Consider the following 23,077-nt stretch of genomic DNA (forward strand, 5'->3'; position numbering starts at 1 on the left):
AAATTCTACAGTAATGGTAGATTAAAGTGATATTATAAAATCAACTAATGATTGCATTATAATCTGCTGGGAAGATAAACCAAAATAGATATCCATAAAATATTGAACTTAAATTTTATGAACTGAAGTGTTTAAAGTGCTCCTAAATAAGCTTTCAAATGGAAAGGAGTGTCTATATCTTTACATTTATCATCCCCAGAGCTCCTTAGGTAATACAGGAAAAGAAATTTTCAGCATTGTAGCTCATATGAAAGAAATTACATATATAAATTCTGAAGTTCAGATTAGAAGCTGTGGTGAAAGTATTATTTGTTTTAGTTTAGTTCTTAAGGTGCAATAGTGACATTGTCCTGAAGGGACAAAAAGCCTCAAAAATGCTCTGAATCAGACAATGGGGCAGGAGCCAGCAGGTCTGGTTTTTCAGGAAAATGCCCACATCACCCAGGCTTGTCTGAACATGCTCTGGAGTCCAAGTGGGCCAGGTGTGTGTGCCTTTGGCCATGTTTGGAGAAAACTCATTCTATAGGTTACAGTGTCAGATTTTTATCTCTTATTCCCTGTTATCATTGGCCATTATTGTCTCAGGAAATCTATAAATTCCAGCCCAAAGAGCCAGTGCCTTGCCTTGCAATTGTCCAAGCTCTGGGAGAAGTCACAAGCCTTGCTTGGAATCCGAGCTGTGCTTCATTTTACCCAAACAAGACTGCAAGACCCCTCGTTGTATAGTGTAGTAAAGCCCAGGAGGCGTCGAGAGTCCCTGGGACAGTTTTATTTTATTGGAAGAAGCAATGAGCACCACTACGGAGATTGCAGCTGAAGAACCTCTCCAAATAGGCAAAGCTACAAAGCCAACAAGCCCTGCAAGCTTCGGCAACAACCTCTTTTCTACAAAGCTTTCAGCTACGAAGCCTTTGGAGGTAAACTCTTGTCCTGGTTGGACATGACTGGGCCCAAAACAGGTTTTAGTAAGAGCCCTGAGGAGCTGGGGGAGATAGACAAAGGAAAACATGTACCAATAAAAAGCCAGCCAAACCTGTTTGGCAGGTATCCTGACCACTCACCGCTGTGCTGATGCCCAGAAGGTGATTGGCGAAGTTTCAGATTACTTTTCTGCCAGTGGTCAGTTTTGTTTCAAAACAGCAGTTAAATAGAGGGGTTCTTCAGTAACCCGGCCCCTTTTTTTACTTTGGCTCTGGCTCGTCTCCAGCCAGCGAGGTGTGTGCTACTCGTCCATCCCCCTCCACCAGCATCCACCACGTGTACTCCAGTTTCGCTTAGGGTGTTGGGCAACATGCTTGGATCCTATCTTTTTACTTTTCCTTGGCTTTACAAAATTATACCAAGAACAGAATTCCGGATTATAAACTTCCCTAACCGCTGCTCTCAACATCACATCTTGGACTGATTTGAAATCTCCGGACTGGATATTGCTTCGTAAGTGATTCTAATTATTGAATTCATAAAGCATATTTGGACATTAATTTCCTTCTCACCCTCTGCCTTTGCTCCACCAGGGAGCAAAGGGGACCAAATTTATTACTGAATCAAGAATTGCGGCTCCTCGCTCTCCCTTCGACTGTGAGTTTGATATCAGGAGTGTAGTTACTCTAAATTGAATCCTTCCTCCAACTAAAGTGTTCACATCATTAGACTTACCAACATTGTGTGTAAGTGAGTCCCCACCGGATACCCAAACCTAAACAAATTGTAAATAAGTTTATTAACGTTTGCCGCAGAAAACTGTTATTAATAAACTAATCCCTTCCGTTAATTGATCATCCCACTTATCAAGCGTTAGTAGCCTTATTTTCTGAATTAATTCAATTCAGCCCTGTATGTGCCTTAGTGACAAGATGCAGAAGCCAACAGAAAGTGAAACTGTTCCTGCAGCTTTCACGTGGTTGATGCCATTTTGGTTTTGTTTAAATTCCCACGTGTGCCATGTGGTACCATGATCAGTGGATAATTACAAAATCTGAATTTTATAAGTATCTGTTAAAGGTCTGTTGCCCTAGAGAATTCTGGAGTCGTCCCCACCACCTCTTGTGGGCAATCTCTGGCTCTGTTGCTGATGTTCCCTTTTTCCATTATAGTTTAAATTGCTGTTTGTTGTTTCTGGATTTTTGCTCATATTGTTTAAATTGTTACATGTTCCTGCTGGTGGGATACCTGTTCCACAACCAAATATTGTGAACCAGTAAATAGGTTTTATTAATATTTTCTGTGGGATTTTTTTTTATTAATAAAGTTATTAATATTTTTAGTAAGAGTTCCACTTGTTGAATATTTATAACCTCATTATGATCATAAGGCGCAGCGTAGCAATGGGAATTCTACAGTGGAACTGTTGTATCATGCAGGTTTAAAATGGGCAAAAGAAAATTGCAAAAATCTAGTTCATTTTATTAAGAAACTGGCTAAGAGGGCTGCAAAATCTAACAGCAACCTGCAGTGATTATGGGGTTCTGCATTGTGCAGGTGCTGGAAAATATTCAATCCTTGAAGGAAAAGATTTGTGATTTGGAAAAAGAACTGGAAATTTCAAAGGCACAGAACCTGATGCTTTATAATTTATTCCCATTGCATATTGCATTTGTGCAAGCAGAAAACCTTTCTGTCACAAATCTGCAAAAAAGCCCCAGACCATGTGGTCCTGGAAGGGTCCCCAGAGAAGCCTGATCAGCAGGGACCACTGTTTATTTTTGAATCATGTTTGTGCAAAAGAGATTTTACTGGGGCAAAAGATTTTAAATCACCAGCAGCTGCGGAGAGAGATGCCGCTTGTCCGGTCACCATGTAGGACTCACCTGAGCTGCAGGAGAAAGCAGCCACTGACCATGCTCGGAATTGCTTACAAAGCCCTGCAGCCCTGCCTAAACTGATCTCTGAGAGTTCCTTCAAGCCTGGAACTTTGCTGTGAAAAGCCAGCTCTGATCCAGCTTTACCAGGCACATCAGCAGTGAGGCAGGCAACAGCTGCGATGAGACAGCCCCCAGTCCACCGCAGCTGAAGCCCATGTGCATGCGGCAGCAGAACAAAGAAACCGCAAAAGAGCAACCCGAGAGACAGATCTTGGGACAGAGCCGTGAACTTGGAGAGAGATTCTCCCGACTGCAGCCATGTTGACTGTAATTCCAGTGAATGCTGCCATTGTGGGTCCCACAGAGGGGACCGCATGGCAGCGCCATGTGACAAGAAGCAGGAAGCACGCCACACAATGGCACCCCCTGCTACTACAGCATCTTCAAACCAGCGTCCCAACCCAGAACTGCACCCACATGGCACCCGGAGCACAAGGATTTCATGGCGAGAGAACTGGATGCATCATGCTGTTTCTCTGGGTTTCCCTGAACACCATGTGAAGGAATGGCCAATGTGGCTGAGTGCTGTACACAGAAAAAGCAATACATTGGGAGAAGGAACAGTACAGTGACAGAAGGGATTGGGTGCGAGAAAATTGGATGTGACATGCCATCGCTCTGGATTGTGATGAGCACCATGTAAAGCAATGGGAAACGTGGCAAATTAAGTCCATAGTACGGATCATAGAGGAAAATCAGTACAGTGGCAGACATGCATCATTACAATCATAATAGACATTCAAGTTCAGTACTTTAGTTTCGCTTCCTGAACTTCCTAATGTCTGATTCAAATCTGTTGTGTTTGCTTTCTGTTCGATTCAGAACATGCTTAATGCTCAAAATGAAGAAGGCCATGAGTTACCTTGCATGGCTGAAACACCCACATTGTTATCCTACATCTTTTTGTCTTTGCTGTTGACAGAAGCTTAAAATAAATGTGGAGGGTGATTCTGAATTGTCCCTGGAAGTGACTTGCCATTGGTATTTCTACAGAATCATCTTAGTTAGAAATTTTTAAAAAGGTCATGCCCTCAGATGAAACAATTTTTTTTGTTATATCAGTCTCCTACTGATCTTGGAGTAGATCTGTGGTTGGTTTTTTTCCTTTTTAATTTTCAGTTGGACTGTCAAGTACAGATAAGAGTGTACTTAGCTGTTGAAATTGTTAGAATAACTTGTATTTAGGTTACAAGCAGGTTTATGTATGTTCCTCGCTATATGAAGGTTTTTCTTTCAACATACTATATGATAGGAACATATGAGTCAAAATCCATACTTTTCCTCTCCTTTTACTTGCTGAACTTTCTACTCCTTTTGATGTATGGCATCTCGAAAATTTTTGCTATGGTGGGTGTTGTGCTGGGTATGTTTTTTGTTTGTTGTTGTTGTATTAGGGACAAGGTCTGTGACCATTTTAGGCTGTGCCTTTGAGAAAGGGACAGTTGCTGGAACACTCTGGCTGAATGTTTTGAAAACATTCAGATATTCTAAACTAATTTCATTGGTAGATAGGTAAAATTCAACTTTAAGTTTTAGTTCAGTTTGAGTCTCTGTTTCAGTTTATTCTGTTCTGCCTGTCTGCTTCTGTCTCTCTCTGAGCAACAGCTGCTAGCAGGAGTTAACCTTGAATAACAGATAAGAAAAAATAATTCTTGCACACACTTTGAGCTAACAGAATTTCCTCCTTAATAATTTCCTTTTCTCTCTCTCTAACCCTTTTTGGGAAAAAAGGGAGGTAGGGGGAGAGAGGGGGATACAGGGGGGGACCCTCCTCTGGCTGGAGGAGGGAGTTTTGTTCTGTATTATGTTCTTTGCTGTGTATTTCTGTATATATTGTAAATATTGTATATTGTGTATATATTCACTGCATTTCATCCTGCTTGTAAATATAGCTTATTTCATCTCTGCTTCTCTGACTGAGTTAGCCGTGGTTTCTTTATTGTGGGGGGGTAGAACTGAACTTTCTCTCACCACCACAAGCTCTTATGACAGCTCAAAGATTTTTTGGGACAATTTCAGGAGAACAGACTTGGGCTTCTTCAAAGATCTACTGGGAAGAATCCCATGGGATAATGCCTTAGGGGGAGGGAGAGCCCAGGAAAGCTGATTAATATTCAAGGATCACCTCCTCCAAGCTCAAGAGCAGTCCATCCCAGTGAACAGCAAGTCAGGAAAAAATGCCAGGAGGCCTGTGTGGATGAATAGGTTACTTCAAGCAATACTCAAACACAAGGAAGCATGTGGAAGGTGGAAGGAAGAACCAGTAAACTCTGTTTGCTACAGAAATATGATCTGAGCATTCAGGGACAAAGTTAGGAAAGCGGAGGCCCACATGGAAATGAATCTGGCCAGAGATGTCAAGGAAAGCAAAAAGGACTTTAGTAAATATGTAGGTAACAAAAAGAAGAGTGGGGAAATTCATTGCTCAAAGATATGGATGACCTGGTTAAAATGATATGGAAAAGACTGAGGTACTAAATTCCTTCTTTGCCTCAGATTATTGTAGCAAGGGCTTGAGAAGTGTCCGGTCCCAGACCAGAGAGAAAGCACTGGAGCAAGGAAGGTGTAGCTTTGCTTGAAGAGGGTCAGGTCAGTGAATACATGAGCAAACAACATGAATAGGTCTGTGGATCCTGACAAGCTGCACCCATGAATTCTGAGGGAGCTGTGAAATGTCATTGCAAGGTTGCTCAATAATCTTCAATTGATCATGGCCACTGGGGGAAAAGGCCAAAGAGTGGAGGAAAGCAGATGTGACTTCTTTCTTCAGGAAGGGTAAGAATGAGGACCTGGGGAACTGCAGGCTGGTCAGCTTCACCTCTATCCCTGGGAAGGTGATGGAGCATCTAATTCAGAAGAACATTTCCGGGGATGCTAAGGACACGGAAATCATCAGGAGTAGTTAAGATGGCTACACTAAGGGAAAGTCTTGCTTGACCAATGTGATAACCTTGTACAATGAAGTGACTGGCCTAGTAGAGGAGGGGAGAGTAGTGGATGTTGTCTGCAGCACTGCCTTTGACAGTATTTCCTGTAGGATCCTCACAGAGAAACTATTGATGTACAGGATGGATGAGAAGGCAGTGAGATGGATTGAAAATTACCTCAATGGCCAGACCCAGAAGGTGATGATCAACAGTGCAGAGTCTCATCTGCATATGGGAAGGAAGAACTCCATACACCAATGTATGCTGGGGGCCACTCATCTGGAAAGCTGCTTTGGAGAAAATGTTGTGGGGGTCTTGGTGGACACTGAGTTGTATATGAGCCAGTGCCATGCCCCTGCAGAAAACAAGAATAATATATTGCCAGGAGATGGAGGAGGGTCATACTTCTTTCCTCAGCACTCGTGAGGCCACAGCTGGAGTACTGTGTCCTGTTCTAGGGTTCCTCATTATGAAAGACAAAGACATACTGGGGAGAGTTCAGTGAAGGGCCATGAAGATGATGATGGGACTGGAGCATTTCTCCTGGGAAGAAAGGCTGTTTAATTTACAGAACAGAAGTCTGAGGGCGTATCTCAGTATATAAATACTTGAAGGGAGGACACAAAGGAGGTGGAGCCAGGCTTTTTTCAGTAGTACCCAGTAATGGGACCAGGAGCAATAGGCACAAAATGAAACTCATTAGGTTCCTGCTTGAGCATCACAAAATGTGTTTTTTCCTGTGAGGGTGACTGAGCACTGACACAGGTTGCCCAGAGAGGTTGTGGAGTTTTCTACCTTGAAGATACTCAAAAGCTGATCCAGGGCAAGTGGCTGCAGATGTCCTTGCTTGAGCGGGGGGCTTGGACCAGAAGACCTCCAGACATTCCTTCCAACATTCTCTGCGTGTGTATTTGGAACAATCTTCATAGTCATAGGATCACAGAATCATAGAATGGTTTGTGTTGGAAGAGACTTCTAAACATCTAGTCTACCCTCTCTACCCTGGTAAGGAACACTTTCGTAAGATCAGGTTGCTCAAAATCCTTTTTGAACATGACTTGGAATACTTCCAGTGTTGAGACATCCACCACTTCTCTGGGAAACCTATTCCAACCTATCACCTTTCTTACTGTGAATATTTTTTTCCTTGTGACCAACCTATACATACCCTCTTTCCGTTTAAAACTGCTGCCCCTTGCCCTGTTACTATAGGTCCTGGTGACAAGCCTATCTCTGGCTTGCATATTGAAATGTTGCAATAAGGTTTCCTCAGAGCCTTCTCTTCTCCCATCTGAACAATCCCAATCTCAGCCTGTCTTCAGAGGAGAGGTGTTCCAGCCTTCTGGCCATTTTTGTGTCCCTTTTCTGGATATGCTTTAACAACTCCATGACTTTATTTTACTGAGGACTCCCAAGCTGGACATTATGCCAGATGGAGTCTAACAACAGCAAAGTAGAGGGGGAGAATCAGTTCCCTTCACCTGCTGGACACATCTTGGGAGCTTGTGTGAAGGTTGAATACATACTATATGAAGACATGCACAAATATGATCTCTCAAACATTCACTAAGAGAGGTCCAGCTTCAAAGCATTAACTTCATTAAGCTGTGGTAAGCAAGTCACTGTATTCAAGCTTACAGGGTTTGCTGGTATCAGAATAAAGGACTGCTGTTGAGAAAGTGGTGTAATTGGCTTGGTCACAATGCTTATGAATTGTAGAGTTTGTACATCCAGAGAATAATTTTGGCTTTATCTGTGTGATTTTTACAGTAAAAAAAGTTGTGATTTGCATCTTCCCTTATTAGAAGAAGAAGAAAAAAAGACCAGAGTGAGAAATTATGGTCCTGTAATTTCTTTTGCATTCTGGCCTATCTGAATTATTATTCTCTGGAGACTGATTCCCAGATGTATAGCCAGTGCCAGTTCACACCTGTGGAAATACCTTGCCTAATGGATATGAAGCATATCCTACTACTCCTTCATAGACTCACCATCATAGAAATTTCATCAGTGTGGTGGGTTGAAGTTTCCCCGTAGCATTAACTTTGCCAGACCAACTCAGTTAGAAGCAAATGAAGCTGTATTTAAAAGCAAGAACTGTACTCTACAATCGAATGCAAGGAATATGTACAAAATGCACAGTATTTACGATGTTATACAGATATTTACAATTAGCAAACAACATGAAAACTCCCCTGGTCAGAAACCAGGGAAGCTGTTCCGCTGCACACCCCCTCCTCCCCCTCCCCGCCGTGTCCCAAAAAAGAGAGAAGCAGAGGGAAAGCACTGGGTTAGACTTAACTAAAAATTTCAGCCAAGGCCAGCTGAGAAGCAGGTTAATCTCTCCTGAGCTGTAGTGTTTTCCTTTTTACACCCAGTTGTGAACTGTTTATATTTTTCTACTTCTCTGCTCGAAATCTGCAGCTAACTTAAAATGGCATAGCCTGAAACTGCCACATGAGCAAAACAAAACAGCAGAGATCAGGAAAGAAGAAAGAATTGTTTTATCACAGTATAACTAACTAAGGTTGGAAGAGACCCCAAGGATCATCGAGTCCAACCTGTCTCGGTAGACCTCACGACTAGACCATGGCACCAAGTGCCACGTCCAATCTCCTCTTGAACACCTCCAGGGACGGTGACTCCACCACCTCCCTGGGCAGCACATTCCAATGACGAATGACTCGCTCAGTGAAGAACTTTCTCCTCACCTCGAGTATTAACCTCCCCTGGTGCAGCTTGAGACTGTGTCCCCTTGTTCTGGTGCTGGTTGCCTGGGAGAAGAGACCAACCCTCTCCTGTCTACAATTACCTTTCAGGTAGTTGTAGAGGGCAATGAGGTCACCCCTGATCCTTCTCTTCTCCAGGCTAAACAATCCCAGCTCCCTCAGCCTCTCCTCATAGGGCTTGTGCTCAAGGCCTCTCCCCAGCCTTGTTGCCCTTCTCTGGACATGTTCAAGTGTCTCGATGTCCTTCTTAAACTGAGGGGCCCAGAACTGGACACAGGACTCAAGGTGCGGCCTAACCAATGCAGAGTACAGGGGCACAATGACCTCCCTGCTCCTGCAGGGTACAACTTGTCTTGTTCTAGATAGTTATCCAATGAATTTGTTTAGAATAATCTTTTGGTTTCCTTTTTACACCCAGTGGTGATTGATTTATATTTTTCTACTTCTCTGTTTGAAATCTGTAACTAAATTTTAAAGGCATAGCCTAAAACCACCACAGTTAGTTCTGTTTCCGGAGTATAAGCTTATAAATTATGGAAGAAATATAGCTGTGTAAGTTCCTAAGTACATGAAACTACACTCTGTGTTGAAGTTTGTACCCCATTTCTTGTGTTTAGCCACTCAGGTCTTCCTGATGTTGTTTTTATCTTCCACTATACAGCAAGTGAATCAATATTTTGCCTCATCTCTTAACTGCACATACACTTTTCTATTTCCTGAGCTTTAGGAAATACTGTTTCCAGAATTGATCTTTTGGAAGCTCCTCTAGTAGAACAGCAGGTTGCTGCTTGTCTCTGTGCCAGTTCATATTTGTCTTTCTTTTCTCATCATGTTCTCTTTTTCTTTAGCTTAAACTATTATTTTGCATGTAATCTGTATTGATGGTTTTAGTGCAGTTAAGATAAGTGAGAGCTTTAGTGTTTTCTGATCTGGGAAATGCACTTCACTTTTCAAAAATGTAAAACAGAACTAACATGGCTGACTTTTGGTGAACTCATTTCCCATTTAATTACATTTTGCATTTATTTCAAGGCCATTTGTTATCTTTCCTTGCTAATTTAAGTATTGTGCAGTATTGAAATATGACTAATGGGCTTTCTGTTTATGAATCACTATATATACATGTCATTTTTTAAAATACTAGTGTTACCTATTCTTTGCTTCCTAGCAAGTCTAGACAGCAAGTATTTACAAAGATGAACTGAAAGGTGCTTCAGTGAGTTTCTTCCAGTCTTGCCTGATGAAATGCTTTCCTAACTTTTCTCTGGTCTCTCTACCTGAGACTTTGACTCAACACATGTGAATTGGAGTCAGGATTGGCACTGCTGTTGTGACATAACAATCTCTAAGCAGAACCAGATGGTATACTCTGTTTAAATTTGTTAGGGTCTAGTCTTAAAGAAATATTAATATGCATGTACTTTTTCTTTGTCTTTCAGAACAATGGCTCACTTGCTTGGTGCCGGAATCATAAACAGTGTTCAAAGGTATGTCCTTCCCCCAACACCACCTTTATTTAAGTTACCTAGTTGCTTTCTATCTCTTGGCTGTAGATTAAGTGCCTCTTTAGCCTGTTTTCAGAACTATCTGTTCATATTACATTTGGAAACCTCAACCTATAATAAAATATCCAAAATGAAACCTGAGTAATTTACTCTTTCAGGGCAAAGGAATTATGTTTGAGGATATTAAACTTAGTTAAACCAACATAATTCCATGGTTATCAACAAACTTTGGATAAAATCTGGTGTGTCATTTGTGCTCTTTCAGTGTTTTTGGTCATAAGAGAGTAAAGCTGTCAGTCTCCTTTAAAATCTTCCTCCAACGTTGTCAAGGTATGTCAGTCATACCTTCAACACTTCTTTCAGTTTACATATTTAATTTTTAGCCAGACACTGAATTTCTTTGAAAAAAATTTGATGCAAATCCCAGTGGCTTGACTGATGCCTTGACCTGTCCTATCACTTTAATCCTGAAAGCCTAGAGAGAAAGTGAGCTAATTGTCAACTGATTCTCGCCTCCATTGGCAATTTGCTTGAAAATACTGAAGGTAGTATTCTTGTCTAAGCTTCATGCAAATATATTTCTATAATAGATTAGGCTTTAAAACTTCAATATTTATTCTTTATTCTGTGAATGTTGTACTGCAAATGGGATAAAATAATTGTTCTCTTTTGTTTTGATAATGTAATCTGTGTAAATGCTGGTGCTAACTCTTGATTTTAACATGGTGACAATTTCTTCTCTAGATTTAAAGAGTGAGACTACTGGGTTCACTGATCTAGCTTCCATTGAAATAAATGAGATCACAAATGGACCATTTTGTTATTGACTGTCATTTCAGGAAAATAAAACAAAGCTGATCACTTTTGTCAGTACTAAACCCAGAGTATAACAATGCCAGTGTAAGAAGAGGATAGAAGGTTTCCTATTAGCTGTGTTGTGCTGCAAAGAGTTGCACTCCTGCGATGAATTTACATCATTCTCAAAAAAAACCCCAAACCAACAAACCAAGCAAAGTGCAAAGAATGTGTTTAATAACAACTGAATTGCCTTTTAAGGAATGTGTGGAGGTCTTGTACCATAGTGATCCTGATGTAATTTTATTTTTTATTCAGTTATGAAGGCTACTGTGGTATGTACTATGAATGATTTTCAGTGGTTTGTGTCTGCCTAATGAAGAAGGAATCATACAAGACAAATTGTCCAGCTTTTAAAGCAGGGCAGAAGTTATAGGAATATTTGAATCACTCCCAAGTTCATAGAATCCACATAAGGCGTATATAAGGTACTGCAAATTAAAGATTTACCTTAAGATTGCATTTGTCTTGAAATTAATGAAAGAATGCTACAAATTAATGTAGTACAGAATGTAGCGAGTTTACATTTCAAATTGCTCAAAACATACTGTACAGTCATGTTACCTTATTGCTTTGTTCTTTCTTAGGAAGGTAATACATTTTTGTTAAGAAAACAGCTTTGCCATGTTTAGGAAAAAAAAAATATAAATTTAGTGCAATTGTTAATAGGGCTGAACATTGCTAGAATGTTCTTGTTTTAGGCAAGCTTTAGTTTTCTATGCTTTGCAATTCTGAGTCAAACAATCCTGTCACCTAACTGAAAATTTCAAAGCAATGCAGGAGATTGAGTTAACCTTTTAAAAATGCAAATTCCTTTCACTGCTTCTTAGCATCTCAGTGGAGGAGGTTGGTATATGTGATCTTGATATCTCAGGTGACATTCTTCCTAAAGGATTTTCCCAGTGTCCACATTTATTTTGTGGTTGTGTTGTTTAGTGGCACAGCTTTTTGAAGTGATGTGTGGTAAAGTGCAGATCACAGCAAATATGCGGCTGCTTTGTTAGTGAAGGGACTTGGAAGCACAGAAGCACTTTGTCTGCAAAACTATTTGCATCTGGTAGACAGTGAAGAAATTATATTTGTAAGTTGTGTGTGTCAGATGGTAGCTGATAGTGCAATATAAGATGATGTAGTTAAAAACTTCTCTATTATTTTACTCTTTCGTAGAACAGTTTATAAGATGGAAAAGGTACATTTTTTTAGATGTATTTTTCCCATTCCAAGGACAGACAGTAGCCTGTAAAACTAGGTGTCCTGGATGGGAGTTGGAGCTATGAGGAGGAAAAAATCATCATAAATCATCCATTAGAAGGCTTTTGGATGTGTTTTCTATTCATTGTACCTTCCATGTCTGTTTTGGCTTCGTTTTTGCCTAGGTGTGAACTGGCAAAACACTGTCCTAAAGTCTCTGTCCATTATTCTTTGACAATTAGATCAGTCTGGCATGAAACTCTCTAAGCATTTTGTGGCCACAATTTTGTTCCCAGAATAACTGGGAAAACCATCTTAGTACTAGCATCCAATGAAAATTATTTTGTCCTCATAAAAGCCTGTGGTCTTTACTTTTAAGAATACTTCTGTAGCTGAACATAGCAGTTGATAAGATATTGTTGAAGTTCATCTGGTTGGTAAAGTACCTTTAAAGATAATACCAGCTATTATGCCATTGTCCTTAAATACAAATGTGGACAGCAACTGTTAGTTTGAAGATTAATACCTTTGAGAAATACTGAGTTTTCAAAGAGGTAAAAATCTAATGAACTAAAATATTTTTAGCTGTCACAAGGCCTGTTGTTGGTCACTACCTATATTCCAAATGGCTGCTTATTTTTGTTATTTTAAGAGTGAGTCACAAAAGCATGACTGTGAGTGCCAAAATATCCACCAATAATTTTATATATAACATATATATGATTTTAATAAGATCTCTCCAGAGGTCTATTTTGCAAGATAAAGCACAAGAGAGCTTGTGAATGCTTGCCCTCCATGCTCCCATGAACTGCATAAATACGGCCGTTAGCATGTCCACCCTTTTTAAGGTTGATACGTCATGGTATGGAACTTAAATTTATGTCCAGAGATTCCATTAAAGTTAAAATTTGGTGTTAATTTTCTTTTACTTTAGCAATAGGTTTTAACTTTACTATTACTTTACTGGCAGCTTGTCAGATTCACAGAGTTGCATGAAGGTAAACTCGTAACATCATGAGAAAATGGAGTTGCAAAGTGGAGAGCCTAAGACAAAGCAAAATGGGTTGGGTTGGGCTGGGCTCAATATTCTTGACACACAGTCAGTGGACCAGTACACGGATCTCGGTCATCTAGACTCATTCCTAGACACCACATAGGTCAAAAGCGTACTTGGAAAGAGAACCAAATGAGTAGACACTCCCTTCTTTTTTTCTGCATGCATGACTACATAGAACAAGAGCACCTGTTGCCAATGGCCGTCTCAGTAGTGTGTTGTCTGGTTGGGAAAGGTAAATAAAACTTGAATCTCATAAATTCAGTGTAGGTATGCAAGTTGACATTAAATCTTGAATCATAGTAAAATGCTTGGCTTTGATATTTTAATTAAAAATACATTCATGCCTATTATCAGTAGGCTGCCTTTACAAATAAAAATAAGTACTATTTTGATATGAGTTACATGTATATGTAGATAACTAAAATATTCTTTGGGTTTATTCCTTCTTTCCCCCTTCATTAGTCATGTTTTCTATGATATCTCATACTAAGAGTTACGTAAGTAATTATTTTAAAGCATTCTGAGGTACAGGTTATACATATGACAATTGTAACTCTCAGTATTACTGGAAAATTTCCCTCTGAATGGAAACATGTAAAAAAAACCCTTGATCTCTTTTTGTAATGGTAGCAGCTGGGTAGGGATGGGTAGGACAGGTCAATGTTTAAAATGCTGTTGCTTGATTTGACATTAGAATAGGATAGACCAGGTTGGAAGAGACCTTTGAGATCATCGTGTCCAACCCATCATCCAACACCATCTAGTCAACTAAACCATGGCACCAAGGGCTCCATCAAGTCTCCTCTTAAACATCTCCAGTGATGGTGACTCCACCACCTCCCCAGGCAGCCCATTCCAATAGGCAATCACTCTATGTAAACCAGAATGTCCAGTGCTGCTGTGGAGAAATATTTGTGACTTTTTTTTTAGAGATGTATTTAACACTTTGTACAGTGACAGGTCTCAGAACATCTTTTCTTTTCCAAGAGAGATTTTACAAATAAAAGTCACTTAATGAAATCTGTATGGATTCTAGCTTGTTCTGAGCACAATTCTCATTGACATTAATGAGAAATTCTGAGTGGAGAGATGTGTATTCAGTGTTGAGAGAATAATTTTACACAGATAGGATTATTACATTTGTGCACTTAAAATGAAATACAGTGGACAGTGCCTTGACAGCTACATCAGGCAGTTCCCTCTGAACTCTGGGATGGATCTCATAATTTCCAGCAGACTTCTGTGTTTACAGGTTCTTCAGGTAGTCATGACCTTGATCTTCTCTTGCAGTGGGGTGGTCTTTGCTCCCACAATCCTTGTATTGTGATCCATTGACTTAGAAAGTGTGAGAAGAGACATTGCTGGTGAAGACAGAGGCAAAATTGTTGAATACCTCAGCCTTCTCTTGGTCAATGGACCAGCTTGCCAGTCCTATTCATCGTGGGAGATACGCTTTCTCTGACCTTTCTTTTCTGGCTGACATACGTGTAGAAACCCTTCTAATTAGTCTTTGCAGCATTGTCCCATTCACCTCCAGCTGCACGTTGACCTTCCTAACCACATCCTTATACAAGGGGGCAGCATCCATACATACTTCCCAGGACACTTGTCCTTGCTTCCATTTCCTTTTTGCCCTTTAAATTCACCAGCCATGGTCATTTCATGTCTTCCTTCCCATCTGGGGACTGAGAGCTCTTGCACCCTATGGAAAGCATTCTTGACAGTCTACCAGCTCTGTTCCAGGGAGTCCTATTGTCTAACTCATAGAATAGAATAGAATAAACCAGGTTGGAAGAGACCTTTAAGATCATCGCGTCCAACCCATCAACCAGTCCAACACCACCCAAACAACTAACCCAAACAACTAACCCATGGCACCAACTCCTTGCAGAGCTGGAATTTTGCTTTCCTAAAATTCAGAGTCCTGACTTTAGTCTTGCCTGACACATATCCCTCAGGACTGTAAACTCCTTCAGTACATGATTGTTGCAGCCTGGGCTGCCTCCAGCCTTGACATTCAAATAACTCACTTGAACTAAAGCATTACAATAACCATTCCGTTTGTTGATCAACCTCTTGCTAACAGCTATGTGTAGATTAAGGTACCACTTGATGAGTGCAACACTCTCAGAGTTGGACCCCATAAAATAGTCTATAAGGATGACTGAACCACTTCAAGGATAACAATTTTACACTGGAGGTTTGCTCTTTTTGTACAATGCCAAAAAAACTGTGTTTGTTGTGTTTTGAATTCCACTGCTGACTTCAACTTTGGTATTGGATTTGACTTTGAAATGTTTACAGAATTCTTTAAAATTTTGCCACTCCTTATTCTTTCTTTATGTGATATTTTGCTTCTTTCTCTCCACTCTTCTGTCTGGCCAGCTACTTGCTTCTTACAAATCTGCCAAAGAATCAGTGAATTGTTTAGGTTGACGGAACATCTTCACATCTTCTAGCGTACCCCACCTACCCAAGTAGGGTCAGCTACAGCAGATTGTCCAGAGCCACATCCAGTTGTGTTTTGAGTATCTTCACAGATGAAGACTACAGCCTTTGGGCAGTGTGTTCCAGAGTTTGGCTACCCATACAGTAAAAAAGGTTTTGAATTTCCTGGTTTTTAATTTGTGCCTGCTGCCTCCTGTTTGGTCCATGGGCATGACTGAGAAGAGCCTGAGTCCTTCATTGCTTTTTGTCATGTATTTATAAACATGAGTAAGATCCCCCTGAAGCTTCTTTCCAGACTGAACAGCCCTAGCTCTTTGAGCTTGTCTGTGTGTGGCAGATGTTTCACTCCCTTAGTGGTATTTATGGCCCTGTTTTCTACTTAGGCTTTCCAAGCCCAAAATGTCTGCTGCCTACTATCATTCACAAAGCTCCTGTCCTTAAAATCCAACTGCCATCTGCCACCTTAACAGTGAGCATTGCTATACTTTATGTATGCATAGTGTTTGCTGCTCCTGCTCCATTTTGTCAGTTTGCTTTTACATTGTGAGCCCCATAGTGTTGAGGCCATTCTTCTCCAGCACTCAGAAGTACAAAGCATGTAACAGGTGCTTCCCTATAAAACCAGCAGTAAGAGTTGAGTGCTAGTGAGAGTAACAGAATGACAAAGTGCCCTAGGAGGATGCTGAAAAATGTATTTAAGCCCTAAGGGGGGTGGGGGGGGCAAAATTACAGAGAAGGACATTTCAAGAGAGTGTGTGAAGTAGAGATAATTTGTTTTTTTAAAACTCCTTACAGAAGTTTTTCTTTCTGTAAGCAACAGAAAGTCAAAAGACTAGCAGGCGTAGTTTAGAGCTACATGTACAGTGGCATTTACAAGGACTGGGGATCACCATAATGCACTGTGAGCTGTAATACAACTTTCTTCTTTACAGCAGCCAAAGCAGTGGTCCCTGATTGATTCTGATGAAAGGGTATTTTTTTTTCAGTTTTCAGAACTGAGAGAGAAATGTGAAAATAAAGATAAGTTTACAAATGCTGCAGCCAAATGAAGAGACTGCTTCAAAAAGACAGCTCTAGTTTCTTTCTAGAGTGATACATACTCCTGAACTCAGTCTGTAAGCAATTGTTTCAGGCTTCCAGCTGAGCTCTTTCCAAAGATAATGCAGGTGGGAAGATGAGTTAATGGTTTAAACAATTAGAGATTTGATGCACTCTTCCATCTGTCAAAGCCCACTGAAATGAAAGCTTACGGTTCTAATTTGTGCCTCCAGCATCTAACTCAGTCTGAAATGGTGTCAGCTATTTGTCCTGCCCACAGTACTGTCATTCTTATGGTAAACATTCTGTGCACTCATGCTGGGAGACTTTTGTCAAACATATTAGTGTGCATTTGAGAGATCATTAGCCTGAAGTAGCTGGAATATTCCAGGTTTCACAGCCTGTAAACTCACATCTCTGCTAGAAAGTATATTCAGCCACTGTTATTTACACAAGAAAGCTACAGTAGGATAAGGGATGGCTTTGTAAAATTTAAGAGGAATTGTGATTCTTGATATTGTCAATCTATTGTGAATGAAGTACCACCCTTGGAAGGGTGAGATAATGGATGTTTTGGTGTTTTTACCAAAAGGAAAAGTGTTTTGTCTTTTTTCTTTCAACTTGTAAAATACAAACCTATTTAATAGAACAGAATTAATAAGGTTTAGTCAGATTATTGGTGTGCTGAATACATAATATAATCCTGAGCATATAAGAAATAAGAAGGCAGATGGATTATTTATTGATTTTTATTATTTTTTTACTAAGGTAGAGAGGGCAGAGAGAACCTTAGTTAAAGCTAAAGTAGCTAAGAAATAGGTTGACTGAAGATTCTGGATATTTGTGTTCAGGGAAGTACAAGAAACAGCTTTGTGATTCAGTATTTGTTTATACAAGAGCATTAGTGTATAAATGTGTTGTGATGACAGGAATTCCTTTGTTCTCTAAGGGCCTTGAGAACTGAAAAGTAAACAGTTGTCATCCAAGCAATGTTTACAGTACTTTACAGTCCTGTTGTATGTTTCTTTATATTTATAAATATCAAGTTTTGTTTTTCAGGTGTCAAAAAAAAAAGGTTATATTAAAATATGGGACACCGAAACAAGTAAAAATGAAGAAAGTTAAAATTCTTTACTGTTGCCATGTTGAATCATATCTGTCATCCTTCTAGTCTAATAATGTGTCACCAGCAGGTATGGAATTACCTGCTGCTAGGAAAAAAAAAAAAATTAAGCCCTATGATTTATTTTTAGGTGAATATGTGAAACATAAAGGGTATGCCCAGACAGTTGTTTTCGTTTCTCAGCTCTTATGGTTTGTATTGTTCAGCTTAAATGTTTTTGTCTTGAAGAACAGATCTCAGTTCATGACAGAAGTTGTTTTGCTTGGTGTTCAGTCTGAGTAGTTCTTCTTGATAACTTACTCTAGAAAAATTGGTTAGGATCAAGTTATTTTAATTTTTCATACAATAGTTGGTGTTGGAAGTGACCTCTGAAGGTCAGCAACTCCAACTCCCCCTGTAATGAATATAGACACCTTCAGCTAGATCAAAGTTTCTCAGCCTTATCCAACTTGACCTTGAATGTTTCAGGGAAGGGGCTTCTACCACTTCTCTGGGCAACCTGTTCCAGTGTTTCATCATCCTCATTGTAAAAAAATTCTTCATTGGATCTAGTCTGAATCTGCCCTCTTTTAAAATAATTTCCTCTTGCAACAGACCTTACTAAAAAGTCTGCCCCCATTTCTCCTATAGGCCCTCTTTAAATACCGAAAGGCTATAATAATGTTTCCCTGGAACCTCCTCCAGGCTGAATACCCTCAACTCTCTCAGCTTCTTATTGGAAGGAGAGGTTTTGCATCCCTGTGATGATTTTCATGGCAAATTTGTATGGTCATTTTTCTTCTGCTAAATGATTATGATCACTACTAGAGCCCTTATGATGAGTAGGGAGGAAAGGATCATACTGGTTGTTTGTCCCTATGCCTTGGGTTTTCATTAATGCAAAATTCTGCTGCATTTCTCATTGATCTTCTTAGTGGGTTTACAGAAAAAAAAACAACTTTTCTGGAGCTTGCTTTTCTGGCCAGTTTCATCTGGTCCATATTCTAATGGCAGTATGCAAGTCTGATCACTGTGCTGTTTGAAATTTGAACTGAATGCTGATTAAAATGAGCCAATGCTGAGCATGAACAAAGATTAAGTAGCCTTCTTTCACTAAGAAAAGACAACATAATTGCTATTAATGACTGAATTGTGCCAACACTAGCTTTGAGGATAATAGCATAGCGGTCTCAGCTCCAGTCTCAAAAAATGTAAATGCCATCTTTAGACCGTAAGTCTTCAAACAGACATACACTACAGCTAAAGGGTGAAATTTGTGTGCATGGGCGTGTGTACACACACACACACACAAACATACACACATACCCAACAGTTAGTGAGGCTGGCATCCTGAAGCACTACACTACACATACACTACAGCTAAGGGGAGACATGCACTACAGTTATGGGGAGAAATTTGTGGGCGTGTGTGCACATGCACACACACCCCCCTACCCAACAGATTGTTATTGAGGATGGCATTCTGCTTTTTTTTCCATCTCCCAATAACTCTGCATTCAATGTGCAGAGAGAGATAAATAACATGGAAGTATATCTGAGATTTTGGTTTCCCAAATACAATGTCAGTTCCCTAAGCTTAGCTCCTTGAATTACTATTTGGGAATTTTAATATCTCACATATGTCAGAGAATCTCTACAAAATTTATAACTTTGCAGTTGAGATCAGAATCTTAATTTTATCTCATTAAGTTACGTTTCATTAACCTAACTAATTCTTTGTGCAAAACATACTGCAGTATATTCAAATGTATGATCCTTTCCTTCTCTTGTGGGAGACAGCTGCAGAGTTAGATCAAATATAGCTCTAGTTTAATGACAAAGATAAAATATACTTGCAATGACCTTTAATGCAATACTAAATATATCCAAGCCACTGTAAAGGGGCAGAGTCTGAAAACCAGATGAATGTCTGCATCTTAGCCTTGACTTTAACAGGAGTTTTTTGACTAGGCTCAGGGCGTTATTCAAAACTCACTGAAGTAAGGGATGCTGGCTTTAAACAAGCTTTTTGAAGAGACCTACCTTGGAGTTTCTCCATTACCATAATATTAAAAGAGATATAAAAATGTGCTTAGGTAGATTAGGATATTGTTCTGAGAAGAATGCAACTGTCTTGGAGGTGCACAGACAAGGATGTGCCCTTTTCTCCACAAACTCACTGAGTTGTAAGGAAAGCTCTGAGGTGAAAGGGGGAGCTGTGATAGTTTTCCACTTTCAAGTGCATGCAAGGATTGGCCAGTTATCTGAGCACAGAAGCATGGTCGGTCCTAAAATGTAAATTGGAGGGTTTGTTTTATAAAACCATAATTTAATCAAGCATTTAAGAATTAATTGCTTTTTACTGCTGTCTATATATTAGAATAACTTCATAGTCAACAGGCAAAAATGTTCTTGAGAAGAAAGTGCAAAAGAGCTGTGTTTGTGCCATGGATTTTAAGCAGTATCATTGTCTCTCCTTTGAAAGTTTTACTTAAAGTCAGCTCAAGGTATAGTCTCATGGTAACCGGTCAAAAAGGTAATTGTGGATGAGCATCACATTGGTCAGTTTCCAATCATCTGGGACCTCTCCGGTGAGCCAGGACTAGTGGAAAATGATGGAGAGTGGCTTGGCCAGCTCATCTGCCAGCTCTCTCAGAACCCTAGGATGGGTCCCATCTGGTCCCATAGACTTGTGAGTATCCAAGTGGCGCAGGAGGTCCCTAAATAATTCCTCATGGATTTCAGGGGAACTACACTGCTCTCTGATCCCATCTACCAGTTCAGGAGGCCAGTTATCCTGATGTCCTCCTGCCTTACTGTTGAAAATTGAGGCAAAGAAGGTGTTTAGAACCTCAGCCTTCTCCTCATCTTTAATTACAATGTTTCCCTCCAGGTCCAATAAAGAGTGGAGGTTCTTCTTGCCCTCTTTTTAGCATTAATATATTTATAAAAATGCTTTTTATTGTCTTTCACAGAAGTGGCCAGCTTGAGTTCTAACTGAGCTTTCGCCTCTCTAATTTCTCTCCTACGTGATTGAACAACATCCTTAAACATATCATGATTTGTGTCCCCCCCTTTCCAAAGGTGATACACCCTTTTTTTCCCTCCCTTAATTCGTTCAAGAGCTGGTTGCTCATTCAGGCCAGTCGCCTTCCCTGCCAGCTCATCTTTCGGCATGTGGGCACAGGCTGTTCCTGTGCCTTCAAAAGTTCCTATTTGAAGTAGGTCCAACCGTCCTGGACCCCTTGGTTCTTGAGGGCTCCTAACCAGGGTACTTTCCAAAGAAGTTGCTTAAACAAGCTGATGTTTGCCCTGCGGAAGTCCAAAGTAAGGGTTCTGTTATTGCTCCTCCTTATTTCACTGCATACTGAAACCTCCACTGTCTCATGGTCGCTGCACCCTAGACAGCCTCCTACCATCACATCTCCCCCCAGCCCTTCTCTATTTGAGAACAGCAGGTCGAGTAGAGCCTGACCCCTGGTAGGCTCACTTAACAGCTGCACGAGGATGCTGTCCTCCATACATTCTAAGAACCTTCTGGACTGCCTCCTCTCTGCCTGCTTAAGTTCCCAGCAGATGTCTGGCAGGTTAAAGTCACCCACAAGGACAGGATCTGATGATCTTGAGACAGCCTCCAGCTGCTTGTAGAATATTTCATCTGCCTCTTCATCCTGGTTGGGTGGTCTATAACAGACTCCGACCAGGATGTCAGTTTTGTTAGCCCTCCCTCTGATTTTAACCCACAAGCACTCGATCCTTTCATCTGGAACCTCAAGTTCTGTGGTATCAAGAGATTCCTGTTGTAGTTTATAAATTTATTGGCTGGAAACATGATAAAGTATGAATATTATTTATTAAATATCAAAATTGCTTTCCTGAGACAATTTAATTCAGGTTTGTTTGCCCGGTTGATGACAGGTTGATTACACACGGTAGAAGGCTAATAAACAGTACAGTAATAGTCTAGAACAATCAGAACTTGAAATACAGAGGAACAAACTGGAATCTCCCTATATACGTGAAACTAAACAACAATACTGCCTTGGGTAGCGTAGACAAACCACTGTCGAGTTCACAATGGAGCTAACTAAGAGGTAACAAGCTATAAGCCTCAGAAATAACCAGGTAAAATAGCGTATTTTGCTCACGAACCGCCGAGCTGTTAACTAGCAAAACCTTTGCCAAGAGAAGAGGTATTTGAGTTCATAGTTACAGTCCAAAGAGCAGTGTCCACAGATTTAGAGGAAATGAGAGAGCAGGCTGCTGTAGTGAAGGCCCAACTTCAGCGCTACGCTGCTAAAACAAAAGAAGCTAATTGCTCTGAAGATAGGAGTGAGTAGGGTGCTTGTCACCGCCTTGAATTCCATTAACGAATGGGGGACAGAGGTGAGAGAATAACGAGCATGCAAACTATGAGTGTAACAAGCAACGAGCGAGCAAAAGGTATAGAAGGTTTCCCCTATAAATTCCCTTTTTGAAAATGGAACGGCCCAATGGCACATCAGCCATTCAAATCCCGCCAATCAATTCAAAATGTTAACGTGGCGAGTAAACCACACATGCCTTTTCTCATGGCGTCTGACACGTGCAGTCGCCTCTCTGAAATGTGAGGCTCAGGGATCGGGTTCAGCTTCCACTCTCCTCCAGGCAGCCTTAATGGTGCCTGCCTATTAGGCTCCTCGACCTCAATTCGGACCCTGTAACAGAGAGGGAGGAGAAAGGAGCAATGGCTCTAAACAGATTTAGCTGTCCCTAATATACAGGGCCACCCCTCCTCCTCTTCTCCCTCACCTGTCTCTCCTAAAGAGCTTGTAACCCCCCAGTGCAGTACTCCAATCATGTGAATCATTCCACCATGTTTCTGTAATGGCAATTATATCATAGGTTTCCTGGTGGACCAAGACTTCCAGTTCCTCTTGTTTGTTACCCTTACTGCGTGCATTGGTGTACATGCACTTCGGCTGGGCTGCCGATTTCTCAATTAATCCTAATTTATGTCCTACTCTTTCCTCTCCGGAGAGACTGGTTTCCTCACCCACCCCCTTCAGACCTAGTTTAAAGCCCTCCCAGTGAGCCCTGCCAACTCCAGTGGTAGAAGTCTCTTGCCCTTTCTAGATAAATAACTCCATCTAGGTCCAGCAGCTCAAGTGCAGTAAAAGTTGCCCCTTGATCAAAGAATCCAAAATTCCGCTGCTGGCACCATCCCTTGAGCCATTTGTTGATAGCATGGGTTCCTTTCAGTGTACACTCCTGCCACTAAGGGAACTGAGCAGAACACCACTTGAGCTCCTGGCCCATCAACCAATTGTCTGAGGGCCTTGAATTCCTTTTTGATTATCCTGGTGCCCTTCTTAGCAATCTTGT

The 23,077-nt window shown here is 40.6% G+C and overlaps 1 protein-coding gene across 1 annotated transcript in view; it reads left to right on the forward strand.

Annotated features, from left to right (window-relative positions):
- The window catches only part of ANOS1 (anosmin 1), a 166,750-nt gene that overhangs the window by 35,373 nt on the left and 108,300 nt on the right, over window positions 1-23,077 (forward strand). Inside the window, exon 2 of the mRNA XM_054164663.1 lies at window positions 9,957-10,004. Coding sequence (XP_054020638.1) covers window positions 9,957-10,004 — 48 coding nt within the window. The remainder of the gene's footprint in view (window positions 1-9,956; window positions 10,005-23,077) is intronic.

This window comes from Dryobates pubescens, chromosome 10 (assembly GCF_014839835.1).
Source record: "Dryobates pubescens isolate bDryPub1 chromosome 10, bDryPub1.pri, whole genome shotgun sequence".
Lineage (NCBI taxonomy): Eukaryota > Metazoa > Chordata > Aves > Piciformes > Picidae > Dryobates > Dryobates pubescens.